Genomic DNA, 21282 nt, shown 5'->3' with positions numbered 1-21282 from the left:
GAAAATGGGATAAAGATCGGATTCAGAAAAAAAAAAAAAGAAGAAACACTGACGTGTTAGCGTGTCATTGCTGCCATAATTCTCCCGCCAGCGTTCGATCTCCATTGTCTGAGAGGTCCTGGTGGGAGGGAGGTGCGAAACGTCTCAGCACGAGATCGCACATTGTTCGTGTCCCTTGATCGTCCAGGATCGCGATATTTTGCGTAGAAACGGGCGAAAGGAATCATCGGGTCTTGTAAAATTACAGAAATCCATCGTGTCTCGGGATCGAAAATCGGCTCGCGCGATCTCTCGGAGGAGGGGTCCGTTGGGGTCGCCTGTAATTGATCACTTGGCCGCGACAGCTATGATTAATCGCGCTCTAAGGTCCATTTCGGGGTTCTGTAGGCGTCGGGCAAATAACTTATTATCGTCGGGTTGTCGATTCGAACGCGTCGCGGGGACCCGATTCCCAGAGATCGGTTCCCTGCGACGGTCTCAAAAAAAAAAAAAGAAAAGAAAAAATATTGCGATTATTCATTCGAATCGGGATTGTCCCTCGTCTGGATCGATACAGTTCGGACGCGTCCCTCGGTGTCCTTGCAACGTGCACGCTACCGTCGATCGGCCGAACGAGAGTGTTCGCCTGCGCTACTTGCATTCCAAATAAACGAGCAGAAACAACCACAGCGAACTGGGGAGCAACCACGGAACAAACGCGCGCACGACCGGCGATCGAAAGAGGAACCGATCGATGGATCGACGATGTCGGCTCGTCGTCGAGCAGCATGCCAAGCCGAGGAGGTCTACCACTCTTTGCTGATCGACCGGCCGAACGAATATGCTCTCTACTGATCTATCACGAGACAAACGCCATCCGCCGACGACATCCGCGCGTCTATCGTTGTTCCTCCGCCGGGTCACAACACAACAAACAGCAACAGAACGAGAGGTGGTGGTGGGGGGAAATGTGGGGTTAGACGCAAACGGGCGAACAGAAACAACAACGGTAGCAACCTTCCGACTCAACTCTGTCATTGAACGGAAAAACCAGGCAGCTAATGAACAACATGTGGGGGTGGGGGTGGGGGGGGGGGGGTTGGTCAGCAAGCACCGCGGATGGATGGGCACGATGCAAGATCACGGCGGTGGTGTCTTCTTCTCGTCGTATCAAGGGAGAGAAAAGTCGGGGGGATTTTCGGCGGCGGTTTCGAACAAAAACGGGAGCACACACTGAACACGGGCACATCGCCAAAAAGTTTTCGGGCAAATAGGGTTAATATATACACCTAACACTCACAGGCAGACCTACGATCAGTCCAACCAACTTTTCTCGTCTGTAGAGCAGCCGTACGGCGTCGCGTCGTGTCGAATACCTCTCCGTCTCGGCCCCCATTGTCTTCGGCACCTTTTGTCCCCATCCGTTCGGGCGCCATTTTTCTTTTCCGACCGACTCATTATCTTTTCGTTCGCCCCTCGATTCTTACTTTCTTTAGTAATCTTCCTCCGTTCTTAATCATCGCCGCGCGTTCTGCCACCGACGGAAAAGTGCCATCGCTCGCCCGGTACCGTTCCGGTCCTCCTCCGCGACTATCACGAGGAACAGTTACATGCACGACCCTCTATCGTATGCAGATTACTCTTTCGCGGATAACTCCGTTAACGGCTAACTATCGATCCGCTCTCACGATTAGTATACATGCGCGCCTCTGCCGTGCCCGAAGGAAGCAAACGCGCGCGGCGATCCGAGCCAAGAACGGAGACGCTACAGCGGATCGTCTTCACCCTGACCTTTGACCGAGCAGGTTTTCGACACGAGCGGCCTACGTTAATGGAACTGTTTCCTAACAACATAGAAACTGTCAAAAAAGAAAAGAAAAACGTATGACGGTAAGTCCCACGAACTTTCACAGGGATCGAGCTAGGCATTTGCGACATGGATTTCAAAAATCATTTCACTGCTCATTGGTGCGAATGAGCACCCTTTTACTTTATCTATTTTTTCTTTTCTTTTTTGTCAATTAAGATCCATGTGGCACTTGCCGTCGCCAGGACTACGGAACTAAAGGCGGGGCTGACCAAGAGCTTCATCGTTCCTGAATTATCGTTAGCTTCTCTATGCCAAATATCTCTGTACGCAAGAAGACAGGCGAGAGATGGTCCCCCTTCGATCCATCGAGACTTCTAAAACAGCTTGAGAACGAACGATGATGCAGAATGCAGACAAAAAAAACACACACACACACACACACACACACAGGGAGCGATCGCAAGAGAAATGGTCCAGCCTCTATACACCATTCGTCACTTCCGCATTGCCAGATGCTCGTGCAACATTGACCTCTAAGAGGCGAGGGGCTAAGAAGATAAACGATCGGACCGAGGCGATCAATTAAATGGGCGAGCTCTTGGTCAGGCCCGCTCCCTCATTCGGGTCTAAAGATTGTGTCGGATCATTCGGCACAGCGTTCGGTAAACGAAACCTGGTCATACTTCACGATCGAACAGTAACGAAAACAAAAAAAAAAAGAAAAGAAAAATAAAACGAAAACAGTTAAGACGACAAGACTAAGCACGATCTCTATAGGAGTATCTCAAACCAAACGACAACGAGTGGATCAATCGAATAAAACAACGGTTAAGTATAGTAAGGAGAACGATATTCAATAACCTTAACAGAAAAACAATATAGTAATATGTATATAAATATATATATATATAGATATATAAATATATATAATGATCTAGCGTATAATGTATATGTATATATGTACGGTATATATATATTCATATTTATACGTAGAAACATTAAGTTTTAAGTTAACGAACGCTTGAATCAAGAAAGGGCATTTGGCCTTGGTTTCGGGGTTACTAGGCAGGCACACCTTGCTGGTTCGGTCTGGTTGGGGCGGTGTCGCCCGACGCTCGTAGTGCCTCTCCGGCTGTTGATAAAGGGGGATCTGCAAACCCATTCGGAAACGTGTTCTCGCAATACGCCTGGTATTTCATTATGGTTGTTGTTCTTTGTGTCTTTCGTGTCGGGGATAAGCGCGCGGAGACCGTTCTCTGACGGTGCAGGTTGTGGCGGTGGCTATTCGTATCTTCGATACCCTGAGAACCATGAGAGATGAACCATTTCTGCACCGAATACAGCGTCTACTCGATACGTGCCCAAAACACGGACATATATCTACTAGGAGATACCTTACACTCCTCGGCGACCGAGGTCTCCCGAGCTTCTTGGCCCCCCACGTGGTATACCCCGAGGCGGTGGGGATAGTTCTCGGACTTTTATCGGTTAGGCGTTTGGGACATATATAGAGTAAACACTGTACTGCTCGAAACCACAGAACCTCTTCTCATTCGGTGGCAAACTTTGATGATTTCAGAAGTCTCGTGTCTGGTTTCGGACATTTTCTTAACAGTCTGAAGTTAGGCTAACTTGGGTTTATGCTAACTCTGAATTTGGTCAGTTTAGAGCTTTGTGCTTGGTCTAGGTTCTGATTAGATAGATCTAGTTTTAGGTATCAACCATTTTCTTAAAAATATGAGAGCTAGCTGTGGGAGATGGGATTGGTTAGGGACATAGGCTATGGTGAGGACACGCTAACTCTGAGTTTGGACGTTTTAGAGCTTTGTGCTTGCTCTAGATTTTTAATAGATAGGTCTAGTTTTAGAAGTCCTGAGTCTGGTTTCAGGTTCAGACATTTTCTTAACAATCTGAAGTTAGGCTACCTTGGGTATGTGGCATGTACTATGTGTTAAGTCCGAATTTGGTCATTTTAGAGCTTTGTGCTTGGTATAGGTTCTGATTAGATAGATCTAGTTTTAGGTATCAACCATTTTCTTAAAAATATGAGAGCTAGCTGTGGGAGATGGGATTGGTTAGGGACATAGGCTATGGTGAGGACACGCTAACTCTGAGTTTGGACGTTTTAGAGCTTTGTGTTTGCTCTAGATTTTTATTAGATAGGTCTAGTTTTAGAAGTCCTGAGTCTGATTTCAGGTTCAGACATTTTCTTAACAATTTGAAGTTAAGCTACCTTGGGTATGTGGCATGTACTATGTGTTAAGTCCGAATTTGGTCATTTTAGAGCTTTGTGCTTGGTATAGGTTCTGATTAGATAGATCTAGTTTTAGGTATCAACCATTTTCTTAAAAATATGAGAGCTAGCTGTGGGAGATGGGATTGGTTAGGGACATAGGCTATGGTGAGGACACGCTAACTCTGAGTTTGGACGTTTTAGAGCTTCGTGCTTGCTCTAGATTTTGATCAGACACGACCTGGTTTAATATTCAGACATTTCCTTAAAGATATCTCTACAGCAAAACCATTTGATCACAATGATTACATAAAAACAAATAACTCGAAATTCGTAAATATAATCTGTTTACATGAATCATTAAATAAGCAGTTCAACAAAAAGGATTGCAATTAAGGTCTCCACTCTCGATCGTGAAAGATCTTAGTTCTAGTATATCAACACTAGTGTTCATCTTAAAAATCATTTCTAGAGATCAGAAGATAGCTACATCATTGATTAAAGAAAACCCGTGTAACAACCTAACCTAGAACAAAGTTTCCACCGGTACGACGATCGTTTCTGTAGCGTGCAACTCTCCCTGCAAAAATTTGTCATCCTTTTCACATACATTCTCGAGACAGCCATCGCCACTACCTCACTCTGTAAGATACTTGTGTCACGCTAGTCTAGTTCAATATTTGTCTCGGAACGTTCGGTACTTACTCTGTTTACCAGATAACTATAGAACCGTCTGAACTATTCAGATTACTGATTCAGAAACGGTTCTATTGATTCTGTAATATTGGAACGTCCAGGGACATTTATGACTTGTTCTTGTTCGTTAGCAATCAACCGTCGTTTAGGTGGTTTTATATGGTGTTGTAGTTGTTGTTGTTGTTGTTGTTCGGGCATCTGACCGCTTTAGAACTTAAAGGTTAGAGCGTGTGTGTCGGTGGTACAGTCATGAGGTTCACAGTCACTGGTTCTGATCGGTTCGACACTCGTGGATGCAAACCGGGAGCTATGATGACTATGAGGAATATGGAGGTTTGGATTATGTGTTAGCTACGTGTTCAGTCTTGAATTGATCGTCGAATATTTTGTCTATTTCTGGGATTGTCAAATGAATTACCGATAGCAGTTCTAGCTGCCTTTACCTTGATAATTAGATGCCAAGTATAATCGAGGACAAATGGTAAACAGTTTTCAGGACTTTCATACTAACTCGTCCATTTCCCACGTGTCAAACTGTCTACGGTGCTTGCGTCAGCATTCGCGATTCTGTTTCAGCATAGCCCCAGGGCGCGCAGAACATTATCTACAATGAATGGGGAGAGCCTACATAGCGAACGTCTCTTGATTCATCGATTGTGCCGGTGAATCTGTTATCAGATACTTAGCTCCCGTTAATAGCGTACTCTCAACATGGTCTCCGAATACGCACAGAATTATCACTAATAGATTAAATGTAGGTTACACGGGTAGCAATGGAGGTTTCTAGTTCATCATCGTCATTAATCTCGGGCTGACAATACACGGCTGATGTGTCATTGTCCTAAATTGATTCCGAGATTGTCTGCACTGTGTGTTGGCCGCGATCCAACCAACTTTCAAGTCTACAAAATTTCCTAATTACGGATGCGCAACGACAAGCTTGTTTCGGATACACTGCTCTCTGCTGACATGAACGTTCCCGATGAAAATCATGACTGTACCACGAGTGTGAATATTATTTCTAACGCGAAGTTCCTGTCTCCTCGCTGATAGTCATCGAGTTTGAAAGAATCTTTTGGTGCCGTAACAATGATTCAAGATCAATGGAATCCAGCAACCCTCACATGTTCCTCGGGCTGACAACTAATCGTTCATAGAACTATTTACTGTTTTTGTCTGTTTATTTTGTAAGATCACCGGTCCCAGACTTTTCATTTTAGAATTCTAGAAATTATAATACATTATTCTAAAACTTATGAGGAGGTTAGTCCCTTCTGGGACTAAACATTTTTAATTCTTTTTTTGTGTAATACTGTAGAAACGCTTGAAATCGTTCAACTTTAAATACGCGTAACTTTTGAAGCAGTGAATTCCTCGCGTTGAAACTTCGGTTTTTGGCATTTTCTGGTCAAGGTCTACGGGAGTATTTGTAAAAAAAGTGCAACATTTTTGGTACCAGAAAGTGAAGTTCAGCCTATGAAGAAATTATACAGTTCAGTCAGAGTCAATCCTGTCTAAAGTCGTAGCACGCAGTATAATATTCAGCGATTTTACGATCTTCTTGAATTGTTTCAATATTAATTATTATGTATGAAAATTAATTATGTACGAAGTATGATTAATTTAATTTCCATCCGAGAAACATGTGAAGGTTAAGATCTGAGCAATCGGCTTGTAAAAGAGTGGAAGCCTGAATTTGCGCCTAATCTCCGAAACATCGAAGCGACAGAATCGGTTGGGCGCGTCGCGTATGAGCTACCGGTTTATCGCTGATCCACAAAATACGAGGCTTGTCCGAGAAAGTATCCTTCTTTGAACAAATATATGTGCACCTGCGTGTACTATTGTAAAAGATGGGGGAAGGGAATCATCGTGGATGGGTATTCATCATTTAGGGTGAACCCTCATGAGTGACCCTGATGAGCAGTGATCCTGATCTGATCCTGATCCTTGACTGCTGATCCTCGGTCAACGATAACACGCGGTTCGTGGCTCCTTGGGATTTTTGGCCAAATCGAGAAATCCTCTGCAAGGACGAAGATTCAAGGACGCAGAAAACGAAGCGCGGCGAATGAATTTCAGCATTGCTTCTGCGAGTGGGAAGGTCGCAGGAAGATCGTGGCTTCCAAAGAGGATCGTAGGAGAACCATTTCTCCCACTATAACACGAAAAAGGATAGTTTCCGGACAGACCTCGTAATGTTTCTCAAAAGTGGGGATACCGGCGAAGCTTTCGTGGAAACGCCCCCGAGTGGACAGCGTGCAAACGCTTTTGCGTGGGTGTATGATTTTCTGGGAACAGTACAATTTCCACGCGATTAATATTCTCGTGGTTCCCGGGAGGTCGTTCGCAATTTTCCAGAACTGAGACGAAGCTTGAATGCCCAAGAAACGTGCGCAGAATATCTTCTGTGAATTTTTAGCTGGCCAATTTTCCGACGAAGAACGTCCGAGGGAAGTCCTGGGATGCTGGGATCGATTGTCAGGACAGTGATGCTCGCCTAAATTAACGGAGCCCTTAAATTATCGAAAATTTCGCCCTTACAGCGTGCCGGATTTATGAAAGCTGCGGTCAGCAGTTCGCTGCAGAGATCATTACAGCCGCCATATTGTATGGCCGCGCTCGTTAAGGCTGAACCCGGGAACTAATCCAACCGGGACGGCTGAAGACGCTTTCGAACGACGATTTGAATGCAACGACAACATGAAGGACGTTAATTAAGGAACCTGCTTCTCTTGGCTCTACGGAATGATCAAGCAAGTTCGATTCGGATTATTGCTGAATATTGTCTTCGCCCATCTCGCGACCTCAGGGAGCGTTCGGCTTTAATTGTTTGCTTTTAAAGAGACAATCTTGCTGTACGACATTGAACGTGGTCAGAAAACAGAGGGAGGCAAAACAAGACGCTCCGACGCAAGCGCGAGTAAACATTCGGAGTATAGGTCGCATGATCACTATACGAGATCCCGGTCGGACGGAGAGCCTGATTGATTCGTTGGTCTGTTCGCCGCGCCACGCTAAACGGCAAGACACAATCAAACTGACACAGAAAAAGGAACAGTTTCTCATACACGTGACGCACGTGCCGGCTTGTTGTCCACGATGGGGGTGGGGGAGGGGGGACGGTGTTCCTATCTATGTTGTTGACGCCCCTGTCGAATATACTTGACAGTGTCCTTCGTCACAAAACGATCTTTGTAAATCCGAGATGCGACGTGAACTCGCTGAATGCTCGGCGATCGGTTCGAGATCGATGAAACGTGTCGTGCTTTTAGCGTATTGGATTGCCAGTGACAAACGTATAGAGAACTTTTTTGTTTTTATTTTTTTCTTTTTATATGAATTATTAAATAACTTATCTGCGCCATTCTCTGAGCAAAATGACTCCAAACACGATACAATTCGGATCTTATTTCCTCGTTTAGTCCACGGTAAAGTGGAACCTCGACTATCCGAACTAATCTGTGGAACGTGAGCGTACAGATAGTACAACGGTTACAGTTATAATTATAATTATGTATAGTGTTAGATTAAGTCTTTCAAGATTTCATAATTCATGTATCAATGGTTCGGATAATCGAGGCTCCACTGAATCGTCGATTGGACAAGCAATTCTGCTTCGAATCATCACGTGTTTGGTATCGTTTTAATCAGGAAAATGTCACGAATACGATGGTGAAAGTTTCGCAAAATAATAATTAAAAAAAAAAGAAAATGGTATTGTAGAAGTATAGTGCACATTTCATTGTGGAGGCGTTAATGTGAATTGAACTTTTTCGATTTTGATTCATTTCCGACGTATGTGATTTGTATCTTTCGTTTGTCTTAATTGAGCAGACGATGAGAATGTTTTGCGAGCATTTAACGAGCTCCTCGCAATCAGGAAGAATGTCCCATGTCCCGGCACACGAATCATGTTTGTCTCCCGGTGTAACGGTAGCTGTGACATGTATGCGATATGTATGTTTCTGTTCCTTGACGATCAATTCTGCTGTAACATATTCCGACACGGCATTTATCAGCTGATACGCGAGCACAGCTCGCTGAAAGGTTGCTCGTTACCATTTATTATACAACTCGATTACCCATTCAATACATATAAGCATATTTATACATCCATATACAAGATTATAACATCATACACAATGAGTTTGATGGTGCAATAGCGATTCTGCAAAAAAAAGTGCTCAATATTGAATATAACCCTAATTTAGGCGGTCAATATGGTTCATACAGCAGAAGTGTTCGCGTTGCATGCACATTGAAAAGAAAACAGGGCTCAGTGAGTAGTAAAGTTTGATCAAACCGTGCGGAGACGTTTCCTTAAGCTGTATATATAATAATAATAATAATAATAATAATAATAATAACAATAGCAACAATAATAATAACAATAATAATAATAATATATAGATCAGAGGAGCGACGATCAGAATAATTTCGTACGATTATTATTACACGTGCGATTTAGGCACACTGGCACCGGGTACTAGAGAACGATTATCCTCGCACACCTACTCTAAGTGATCGAAGATCTACACGTACGCGCGGCAGATCGAACCCTGAGGACTTCCATCTCGAGGAGATTTACTTACCTATCGCTAATGAGACAAGTGAGACTCTGACGAGGACGCCTATCGAGCGGAAACACTCGGAACCCCGGAAACGTAATCATCGATCACGATCGAAATGCACGAGCTGCTCGTTTCGGGCGGCCGGCAATGTGTTCGGCTTCGGTTGGACATCGAATTGTATTCGTGTTCGTATGAAAATTAAAGTAAACAGAAGAGAAGGATCGATCAGACAGGCCCTCCGATGCTGCTAGAGGACTGAGGATTAATCGTTCGCACCTAATTCGTTCCAAAAGTTTCCAGACATCTTTGTAAAACGGTTTCAAATTTTCGAGCCACATCGGATAGTTTAGCAAAACAATATTTCGGCTAAAAGTTAATCAGTTTTCAGTAGTCTACAAATCGAGCCATTACGAGTTTGAAAGTCAAGGTTACCTTGACCTTGTTTACTTTTATGTTTCACAATTCCATTGAGATCCAAATTTCTTTGGACGTTCTTTAGTCGAAGGTCAACTGAAGGTCACGGTATGGCATTCTGGATGATCTGAGAACTGGAAGGTCATTCAAGGTGACCTTTTATAGGTATAGATTTTATTAATCTGACTTAATTTTGCAGGTTATATTTTGTTTTCGAAGCTAAATAAGACAATAAAAGAAGTGCAGTATCATTTTAAACACACAAAATGGTGCAGCAACCGCTTCAGCCGCCATCTTGGTAAGAGATTAGCAGAGTTTATGATCCAAAATTTTGATAATCAATGTTAATTATAGAAGGAATACATTGAAGAAGAATTAAGTAAAGAATTACAAAACTATACTCTGACGAAAGTTTAACAACCTCATTTAGGAAACGTTTGGAACAAATTATTGATAAACAATTTCATTAGAACATTAATGAAGGCTTTGTGACGAACTGCATCTCGAAATTTGTTCAAGGTGAGAATTGTGTCGGATGTTGTCGTATGTAAATCAGAGTTATCTTATTGAACATACAGCTTGTAGTCTTTAGAGTGAAATTTATCAAATGTAAATGCGGTTCATAGTTTCCGTGGGCAAAATTATCACATGAAATATTTTCGTTGAACGTTTTCAGTTAAAATTAAATCAATTCAAATTTCTACAAATTGCAAGTGCCTTGAGTGTAAAAATTACATTGTTTGGAACAAGTTTAACATTTTAATTGAGCAGATGTGATCAGTTTTGAGTTTTAAACTAATTATGTTTTAAAGTATTTATAACTCACTCGTGACTGTGATTTTTTGTGTGTGCATACGATATTACTTTGAAGCACTTCGAACACTTTTTATAACACTTGTAATATAATATTGTTATACAGGAGGCTCTACCTAAAAATATAAATATCCCCTCCACTGATGACATTTTGAATGCAATTTGACGAGAAATGAATTTCGTAGTTCGCTTAGGTCTCGAAAGTCAAAGGTCACTCAAAGGTCATGTTATTAATATCTCTATTCCGAGATATTCTACATTCGTACCTCAAAAATACACGCCCACACAGGACTATGAAATTACTGGAGCTATTGTTTCCCCTCAGTGTTGCTAAACTTATATCAACAATTTCAAATTGCACAGAAAATATGCTTCATTTTATCACGATTGAAAGACACATTTTGCTGCCCTTAAGTGAACCAACCTGTACACGACACAATTCTAAACAATTTCCCTAAACTTCCAAATCTAATTCATCTCACAATTATACAATCCAGCAATTTCTAAATCAACGTCTAGGACCTAGATTATTCGAATTAGAGGGGCATGGACGTTCGGATAACAGTGTCCTGATTTCAATGCTGAACTAAGTCCTCATCATGTATTCAAACAATAACTCAGAGATCTGAGCTGATCCAGGTAACAGAGGTTCTATCACGCTCAAACCCACGAAAACAACAGTGAACACTTCATCCCTCCGCTGAAAATGTCAACTTAAACGCAAAACAAAACCCCAAATAAACTGAACCAAAGTCCCCAATCGTCCACGTACGAGATCCACACAAGTTCGAAACAGATTCTTACGAGAAGGCACGCCGGGACTCGAGCTCGTTAGCCTCGTCTATCATCCGAAGAAGTTGCTGAAGAGGGCAGTTAAATCCGAGAAAACCTGGTCGAATCGCTCTTTTCACTCCTGCTGACATTATCCGAGAGTCATATGCGAACGGAAACGGCCGTGCTTACGACGACGAGCCGTAACGGGGATCATCGAATCTCGAAGAGAGATGCAGGGAGTGGTGTCCTTGTCGAGGGTGATCGGGATCGAACGGACGCTGCAAATCGTTTTCGGATACATACCGAGCAGCCGGGGAAGCGAGAGAGACGCCTAACAGAGTTCGCCGTCGGAATTCGATGCTGAAAGAGTGGTTCCATCTCTCGGCCCCTAACCCAGAAAAAGAGGGACGCACGCTAACTGACGTGCCGATCGGGTAGCCTGTCGTTTCGATCTGTTTTACCGGAGGGGCGGAACAGCTGTCGAGGACCGTCCGCGAGCAAGTAGGGAGGCAGGTCCTATACTCGTTGGCGTAGGACTCGGTCGGCTTGCTCGTGGTCTCGAACAGACGCGTCTACGATTTCGCAGCGGATTTCGTGGGGGATCGTCTGTTCGGGCTCGTTCGCCATCTCTCTATGATCAGATCGTAATCCAGAACGTGGCAGCGACGCCCTTGTCGCGGCGACATCCAAAAAACAGTTTCCGCGAAACGGGAGCCAATCCCGAGCTGGCTCCCCTCCCCCTCCTTTCGAAACAGAAAAGCACAAAAGCCGACGCGCGATTGTACTAACCGACATAGATGTATTAGATCGAGGTTCGAGAAAACGATGATTTTGGGGGCGGGGGGCTGGGGGCGAGGGGCGGATCAGTTTTTCGTCGAAACTGATCAAAGACGACGAGACACGCTTTTTTATTTTTGTTTTTGGTCGGGGGGGTTCGTTCGTTTTCTCTTTTTTTTTTGTCAGTGTTTGCTTTTTGGTTATTTTCTCGTTTTTTGTTTTTTTTTTGTTTGGTTCTTTCGTTCTTTGTACAAGGATCACACGAGCTGTGGGTATTTATATAATGAGAGACATAAAAAAAAAAACAGAATGAAAACGGTGCTCGGTAGAAGAAACTGTGGGTAACACTCACATAGACCTCTTCCCATTGCGAGACATACCGCACCAGTCTTGACAACCGTAGTAACCTAACGAGCGACAACAGTTTCGCAAGTCTGAGGATCCTGAGAGCACGGCCAGCATGCAGGATCTGGAAGGACTCGCTAAAGTCCTGAAACTGAAATGAACAGAAACGTTTCGCGTTAACATCTGACGAGCAACGAGAGACGCGAAAATCGTTGTCGTCGTTTAAACGTTTGGTAAAAAGCTGCTCCACAAAAAATTCATAGTCTAATTAGAGCGAATAATGTTTGCGAATAAAAACGCACCGAAATAGCTTTGTGTGACCGACACTATATTTTCAAATCAAACCGATTGTTGGAGATCATTAGAGACGCCATTGTGTTTTCCATTTTGAGAAGAACCTCGAACAGCAATCTGTTATAATTGGGAATATTTTAGTCGGTTCGAACGAAGTCTTTGGCGGATCTAATTGGAACGAAGGGGCGGCTGTGCGTCGGGTACCGTAGGCTCGAGCAAAACACGGAAAGATTAATTATGTGAAAGGAGCTTATTGTACCGTGGAAGAGAAACGACGCTGGCAAACGAATTCAAACAAGGAACACGTGCCCCGGGGCGCAGACATATTAATATGCACTTACTTGATTAAATATGAGGAAAATGTAGTCTAGTGGTATGGAGGAAATGAGGTCGAGAAAGAACCAAGTCCTGAGGTAGTGTTTCGCGATTAACTTCGGGTCCAGGATCACTTGTTCGGCATTATCCTGCTGCATTATACCTGCAAACAGATGCAAGGAAAAACAAAATTAATACTACCTTCCGAAATCAAGACAGCATCATTATTCGTACATTTATAAATGGGGGTGGCATTCGTTCTAGGGGATAGAATTTAAACCAGCATTTGGACCTAATTTATAAATCATTAATTACCACCACTGCTCACTACTGCAAGTTTTCTTTTTTTTTTTTTTTTGTTAAGGATATACAGCTAGATTCAAAATATAATCAGAACCTTTTAATATCTCCCGGTGCGTCCCGATTGGGCCCGCCAAAGGACAAGGTACGTTTAAGTGTCACGATTCGAGCCGGTGACGAATGTGCGCTTCGACGGGACACGCTGACGACGCGTCGCGACGCACAGTAATAACATTGTTCGACACACTGGGAGAGCACTCCTCGGGGCTCGCAGACGTTTCGTTATTACCTGGCAGGGGGGCAAGGGAATTAATTTGAAACGCGTTTGAATTGGTCCCAGAAACGGGGAAATTGGGTCACGTGCCCTCCGTCCACAATGAAAACCATTGTACGCGTTAAACCGGGTACGTGAGCCGCGTCGACTCGCGATTGTTACGAATTCTTGATCCAGATTATCGGCCGTCGGCCAATATTACGTTCCGCGGGTTGCATACTAACGCCTGGATGCGTCCAATGACTGAGTCGATCGGGGATGAAATATTTGTATGCTAATGGGCACCTCTGCCTCCGGGAGAGACCGAGTTCGTACCGGGCGAGGCGGCCGCTGCTGCTGCTGTTGAATTAGTCAGCAGCGATCGGTTGTTTCCGTGCTACCGACCGGTTATTTTACCTTCTACAAGGTTCCACGAGTGACCTCCGGGTCCACGAGTGACCCCCTGTCTTTGTACAGGGTGTCCCGAAAATGTTGTATTCCCTTGACATGGGTGATTCCTTGGGTTATTTGAAACAACTTTTTCCTTTGCGAAAATCGTCTCCTCGCCCTCGTTGAGGAGTTATTAACGAAAAACACGGACCAATCAGAGCGCGGCTACAGCGCGCGGATCGCGACTCGGTGGGAGGTACCGCTGAGCGTAGCGTTGGCGTTGGCCGAGCCAATGGCCAACTGGCCGCGCCCCCTGTGGTCGCGCTCCGATTGGTCCGTGTTCTTTCGTTAATAACTCCTGAACAAAGCCGCGGAGAACAATTTCGCAAAGGAAAAAGTTGTTTCAAATCACCTCGGGAATCATCCCTTTCAAGTACAACATTTTTGGGACAGTGTTACCCCAGGTTTCGTATTCTGTCTCGTCAGTCTATTTTAACGATTATTTCAAAGTAAGCCTACATATTTATATTACTAATTGTGTGATCATTTTAGGAGTCCTGGCTATCGAACTCTGTCTCTCTGTTCTTCCTGTCTGATCACTAGGCAGCTATAATTTCATTAGGTGGTGCACGCGTTTGTATTACTGACAATGCGCTTAGGACGGTAGCAGTCAGTGCTCGTAAAAGTCACATAAAATCAGCGCGGATTGCTTTATGGTACAGGAGTAGACAAAACTAGATTTATTGCAGCGATTACATTTGTAGAAATGACTATGTTACGACTGTATCTGAGAAACAAGCATTTTCACACAATAACGTAGCAGCGTTGAATAGTGTTTTCGAACATTTGTACGAAAGGATTTTTCCGAATTCGTAAAATTAATTTGGAGAATGCGACGGAGACTGTAACAATTTTCCAAGCTTGGAACGCACATTGTCAATTTAAATCTGCATTAAACAAGTAAAAGAGAAAAATCCAATTTTATTCTTCCCGTTTTCTATGTACGTAATACAGATTTCCGAGCAATAATCGAACAGTAGAAAAAGTATCGAAGAATGTCCAGATAATCAATTGTTATCGAGATCGAGACGGTGAAATTCGAGAGCAATCTCACGCATACTAGTCTGTAGTACGCGGGAGGGTATCGTATAGTACGCGAGTATCGTTTCAACTCTGTAAATGAGTTTTTCCGTAATTTTCCACCCGGCTCGCGATTAGGTAATGTTGTTCCAAGGGTGTCTGGAGCTGAGCCGCCCTTTCATAACCCCGCCAGTGTCAGTGGCCCGATGGAGCTCCGAGTTTCAAAAGAAAGAACGTCTAATTGTTGACATTAAAGGGGAAGCTGCTGTTGACAGAGTCTACGATGAAACGGCGAACCAATGAACAAAAGAACGGGACTAGGAGAATTTTCTTTCATGCAACTCGCCGATCGCGTTTCCGCGAGATTATAGTCTTACGCTCTCCGCGATCGAAGGAATTGGAATTGGAATTGAACAGGCTCTGCGGAACGTTCACACAATTTTATGAAAAGTACGACACACAATTTTACGAACAGTAAGTTGCAAATTCCTAATATGAAGGCAAGAAATAACAGAAGGGAGCAACAAATGTCGTTCTCAACTGATACAAATAAAGACTAATAATGGCCATATTTTCTGCAAAATTTTTGATCGACGAAAAATTTTATTCTTTTTTTTTTTATTATTATTGTTCTCATCGTTAATACTTTACTGCTATTATTACTACAATCTTAATTGACACTTCAACATTGATTTATTCATGCAGTCATTCGATGTGAACACCAGCAATTGAATACAGCGGGTGAGTCAATTTAAAACAAAATGGCCCCTCTGTTTTCTGATTTCATCAATTAAATTGTTCTTCACGGGATCATTTCTTCCACTGCTTAAAAAGAATTCTTTCCCGAATGAATATATCCAGAATTTCATATCTAAATATTTTGAGTATGACGTTTTCAGTAAAATAACTATGCGCGTTTCATTAATCTGGGGATGAGAATACGAAATTTTCCAGCAACGACGTGACAAGAAGATGAATCGCGAAGATTGGACGTGGGACGTAAATGAAAAATTAAAGCTCAAGTTCTAAATGCTTTTTTGTTAGTAAATACACGTAGGCCTGTTATAACTCTCGAGACGGAGGAAAAATGAGGAAGAGGAGGGAACGAGGTCGGCTATTCTCTCCGCCATGTCTTCTCCCACGACAATGCAAACTTTTGCATCGAATACGAGGTTACTGCTCGTTCGGGATTGATCATTTTCAACGGAGGGAGCAAGGTCTCGAGGTTTCTGTAACTTGCCGATAAAAGTTGACTGCGTTAAGTCACCGCGAGGATACGTCTTGAAAAGAAATCTTTATAGCATCGGCAAAGTTTAAAAATACAGAGCAACGTGTAATTTGATCAATCTAATTTTATCGCGAGAAATTTCGATCAATATCAAATAATTCGTGAAATCAGAATTTTGTATAAAGATTTACAGTGTACAATAACAAGACAGCGGATTTTACGCATTTACGACGAAGACGAGTGGACGTAATTTCAAACAGTAAAAAATTAGATGTCTTAAATAATGCTGTTGTATTATTTTCAGCCTATTGAACATATTAAAAAAGAAAATAATTTCCGACTTCGTTCCAGTTCGTTGCAATTCAGCTAGAAAAATTTCGTTTTTGCATAAAGATCCGCAGTCTAATAATAATAATCGTCATCGACAGGCGAAGTTCCGTACAATTAGAAAAATCGACGATGAAGTCGAGTTGAACTATAAACGAAACTCACCTGTCCTGAAGTTGACGACAATATCTATGAGAAATATTGTGTCCGAAAGGCAGTTGAAGGCTATCCACCTAGTGCTTAGGTCGTCATTGAAAAAACTAATGGCGACTGGCAGAATGATGAGATTCGCTACTAGCAGGAGGAGCATACAAAGGTCCCAGTAGAATCTGAAATCAGAAATAAACGAAGGTCAATGCAACGATATCAATTTACAAAACATTTTTATTTTGTATAGAGGTCCGCAATTAATAGTCATGAAAACGGTTCGCCGTCTGAACGCTGAGTCTGACAAGAGACCTATTGAATTTTTGCCCGAGCGTGGAAGTCAGAACGGTGTAATGACGGATGGAACGGAAAAATGGCGGCTCTCGAACATTCCGATTCGATCGATCTCAATGTGACCGGACGGTTTACAACGCGGTCTCCGGCGTTCGTTGTTTTCCTTCTTTCTTTTTTTTTTCTCGCGTGTGCACGCACGAAAATATCACGCACCAGATACGCTCCTCGATCTCGGCCGACCTACAACGACCTCGCGGAATCATTAGGTTATAGAGACTCGGCCGTGGGTAAAGAAAATGGCGATTCATCGCAGCTCTGGTAGAAGATTCCTGGGCGGGATTCAGAGACCGCAAGGCGGAAATGGCGTGGTCGCCTCTTCCCCCCCCCCCCCCTTCCCCAAGACACGTGGAAGAACACTAGGCGAAATTGTGTCGGGGTCTCGTTTCCTTCAAGGTCACCCGTTTAATTAGTAAGCTCGCGGTCCTGTCCCAGACCCGCTGCTTTCAATCTGCTCGCATTACTTTAAACAATGCTCGCGGTTAAAAAGCTGCGAACACGAAATTTTGGAGATCCTGCCTGGCCCAGTTTGCACGATTTGTGGTTAGCTGGAATTTTTGTCAATTTTCAGCGGTTTGAAGGAATTACGACCGATTCTAACCGGTTTCTATCAGTCTTCGCTAATGTTAACCTGTTTCAGCTAGTTCTTACCAGTTTCGATCTCTGTTGGGATCGTCTTTTGCCACGTTTAACCCTGCAACGTGATACTCGTATACATTGTGTTCCGAAAATATGCAGTTGTCGTGCTGAAATGTGATATTTCACATAAAAAAACCTCCTGTGAGTCATGGTTTCGTTTTCAGTATGCTGCTAATTGAGAAATTAGCTTTTGAAAATTACTTGTGAACGGCTACTGGCAATTTTTTGTTCAATTTTGAAATGTGTAAAATGTTAGAACGCTCTACAATTCGTTTGGGCTCGTCGATTACACGAGTTTCGAGCAGTTTTAATTTCTGAGACACCCTGTAGAATACCGTTAACCCTATTTCGAGGTGCTCCAACGCCACCGCTAATGAATAACACAACCACTTCAAACAAATTCAGACCTCCCAGGGAACAGGTTTTTCCGCTCCAGAAGATTACTAGAAACTATAAATAGGAAAGGTCTGTCCCGAGTAAACAATCGGAACCGATGGTGTTTCGGTCATCTTGAAATCCTTATTATAACAAAATGATAGCGCTTAGAAGCTTTAAAATCAGTCCAATTATATTGCACTATTTTTTTTTAACGAAATTCTCACAGTATCGGCAATTTCTCGAGAACAATTCATTTAATTTTCTTCAGAAATACTTTCTGGCTCCGCCGTGCTTCCAGCAGCGCGCACAAACACGTCCGCTCGCTTCTATTCTACAATCAGCATCATCGACAATTTCAGAATACCCAGGTGGCAGAATCTACAGGCGAAGTCATCGCGAATGGAGCCTCTAATTTGTCAACGCGTAGTCCCCTCGATCACTCGGCCCGCAGCCATCAATCGCGTGGCAATATCTATGGGAGTCCGGGTCAATCCCGGGAAGACATTTGTTTGGATATCGCGTAATTAAGAGGAGGGGAGAACGGGGTGGGGGGGGTGAAGAAGCGAAGATGACGGAGGAAGACGGAGGGAAGCTGAATTTCTGAAAGCTCCGCTTTAATCAGTTCGATTCCAGGCCGAGCGCTGGCAACATTGGCCCACTTCGCCGAGTAATAACGTTGCTACATCGGGGCAATAAATGTGCTTGTAGCGTGAAGCTACTCCAGGGCTGCCGGCTTGGCGGTTCGGGGCTCGCAGAGCTTGTACGGATGACGGTGCTCGAAAGCCGCGAGAGAACTTCTTCGCGAGCACGCACCGATGAACGCGAGCTTTCCTTTCGCGAGCTCCACTTGCCGCGACACCTTCGCGGAGAAGTCTCGAGTAGTTGTTTGCCAACCCCCGACCCCTTTCCTCGCGCTTTTCTTCCACCCTTGCACCATGCAATCTCCTCCGACTGGATTCTTCCGGCGCGCACCCCTTGCCGTGCAGCGTAACGAGTCCGACTCGTCATCAACCCCTCAAACAAGATCTAAATGTTGGCCCTTTTTCTCTAGCCAGACATAATTGTTGTAAATACGCCGCGGATACATTCATTTATACATTCGTGCCAAGAAATCGGCGAGACTTACAACATCAGAAAAATATAGAAATGTGAACACAGTAGAATCACACAATTCAAATCATTTACGTGAGAAATAAATGTTTACTGAGCTCCATTTCCCTGCAGATGGCGCATAAACATTTGATTTTTATTTTAACCGTTTGACTGCTAAGCAATTCTTGCAAGAACGCACGAAAACTGCGGGACATATTTTGACTTGATGTTGGCAAATAAAACACTCTCATTTAGACAAATATCAATCAATATCAGACTACGTTCACTCTCACGGAGCAACAAAGACACACTGAAACTCGCAGCGCTTTTGCGCCGCGTAGCAGTCAAACGGTTAAAGATCCGCTAGCTATGAGACCATACGATTACTCTACTCGGCGACCGAGGCAGTGGAGGGGATAGGCGAACTATCGTGTAGCTCCGTGCGCCTTAGACCAAGACTTTACTGTAGACCTGCAGTCTATCAACGACTCTTCTCCATTTCTCTTCCGCATTATCAAACAAGTTGTTCCGCCTTCGTATGACTTTTATGAGCAGTAGTGTGGCAGCGAGCGCGTTAAGGGCCCAGGATAGTCGCGTGACTTTTTAATTAATAATTTCCATTCACAGCGTTCAGACACAGACTTCAGTCTTGATCTTGATCCGACGGGTCTTAAGTTTGTGACTAAACTTGTCACATTTTTTCCTCTGTATTATCGACGTTATGAACTCTGACGCCAGAAACGTGCTTCAAGTTTTCGGCTTTATTTCGCAGAGAATCATGACAAAATATAGCTCAATTTGTAGCCGGAGATATTTTCTAGCGCGCGCTGCTCTCGATTTCATCCAGAAAACCCATCCAATGGCATAAAAATGCTTGGATTCCACGGCATACACATCGTCAATTTTTGGCATACCTCTAACGCTTATATTATCAAATATCTGCATAATCTCGTTCGAATAAGCCCTTTAACAGCGACAAAATATTCTTATTTAAGGATAAAAACTTCAGGCATGTAATATCATTTTTTGACGGTAATGTAGTCACTCGACCTTATCGCGAGTCTACGAAGACCGGTCGCTTAACAAAAAGAGATTTATATTTTCACGGTGCTGCGCGAAAACGGACGTTCCCGCGCTTCCGGACGGGATTAAGAGAGAACGAAAAGAATCCGGCGAGCGTGAATTCGCTCGAACGCGGCTTTCGAGTAAACAGAACGAAAATATAGTCCCGTGTTTCGCGGGCTGTGCCACCGTTTAAGCTACCGGCTTAGGCACCGCCGATCGAATAAACCTCCCTCATAAAGACAAACTGAGGAATATGCCTGGTTTAAGGAAACCCAGAGGTTGGCCTTGGCTCGCAAGTAGGTTACGCGGTGAAATGCAAATCTCTAAATGCAAAATTCAGAGAAGCCTGACTTATTCCGCACGGGGAAACGAAAGAGATGGCCAAAGCAGAAACAGAAAGCTCGGGCTGGCTTCACCAGCCGACGGGAAGAAAAATTTGCTTTTACATACATATCCCGGCTTCTCGTATCGTCGTCCGTTTGCGCCGGCAATCCTCGACTTCCGGTGCAATCTTACAGAGCCCAAGATGTTGCATTTCAATATTAAATTCTGTTGCTTTGACCGTTTTGACCTTCACGCTTCCGTTTGTCTCGTTGTGCACGGGGACGCGTTGTTCGCTCTTTTCGCGAGAACTCGGCTGTCTAGTTTCAGTTCATATTTCCCGGGCTTCGCCAAAATGGCGTGTGGTGACACGAAATGGTCGCCGATGGTATTAGTACGCGATTTGGTTTCGAGTATAGTACCTATACACTGAAATGTTCCTTTCTTTATTTTTGTAGGCTTTGTTGAGTGTTAGTTATTTTTCTAGGTACTGTACATTTATTTTTTAGTCAGTAATAATATTGAAAACAGCTCATTTGGTTTATGAAGAATTCGAGAAAATCGTTTTTCAAATTTATAAAAAGCATTTAGCTTCTTAATATCAACGCGACCAATATGGCTGACATTTAACCACGACCAATTTGACGACCAATTAATTCTCATCTATTATTTCATCCATTTGAATAG

At 43.5% G+C, this 21282-nt stretch overlaps 1 protein-coding gene across 7 annotated transcripts in view; it reads right to left on the bottom strand.

The window, feature by feature from the left end:
• Window positions 1-21282, bottom strand: part of Ih (hyperpolarization activated cyclic nucleotide gated potassium channel Ih) — a 225566-nt gene that overhangs the window by 29069 nt on the left and 175215 nt on the right. For 6 of the 7 annotated variants that reach the window (XM_076788615.1, XM_076788616.1, XM_076788619.1 and 3 more), the window contains 3 exons: window positions 16768-16931; window positions 13051-13187; window positions 12423-12566 (listed from right to left, as the gene is read on the bottom strand). In XM_076788615.1, the coding sequence (XP_076644730.1) occupies window positions 12423-12566; window positions 13051-13187; window positions 16768-16931 (445 nt within the window). Of the gene's footprint in view, window positions 1-2864; window positions 2940-12422; window positions 12567-13050; window positions 13188-16767; window positions 16932-21282 lie in introns of all 7 variants that reach the window. The other variant, XM_076788621.1, reaches the window with a different exon arrangement.

Source organism: Halictus rubicundus, chromosome 5 (genome assembly GCF_050948215.1).
Source record: "Halictus rubicundus isolate RS-2024b chromosome 5, iyHalRubi1_principal, whole genome shotgun sequence".
In the NCBI taxonomy this organism is placed as follows: Eukaryota; Metazoa; Arthropoda; class Insecta; order Hymenoptera; family Halictidae; genus Halictus; species Halictus rubicundus.
Note: the sequence above shows the minus strand (reverse complement) of the source record. Positions and strands in the feature narration are given on the sequence as shown.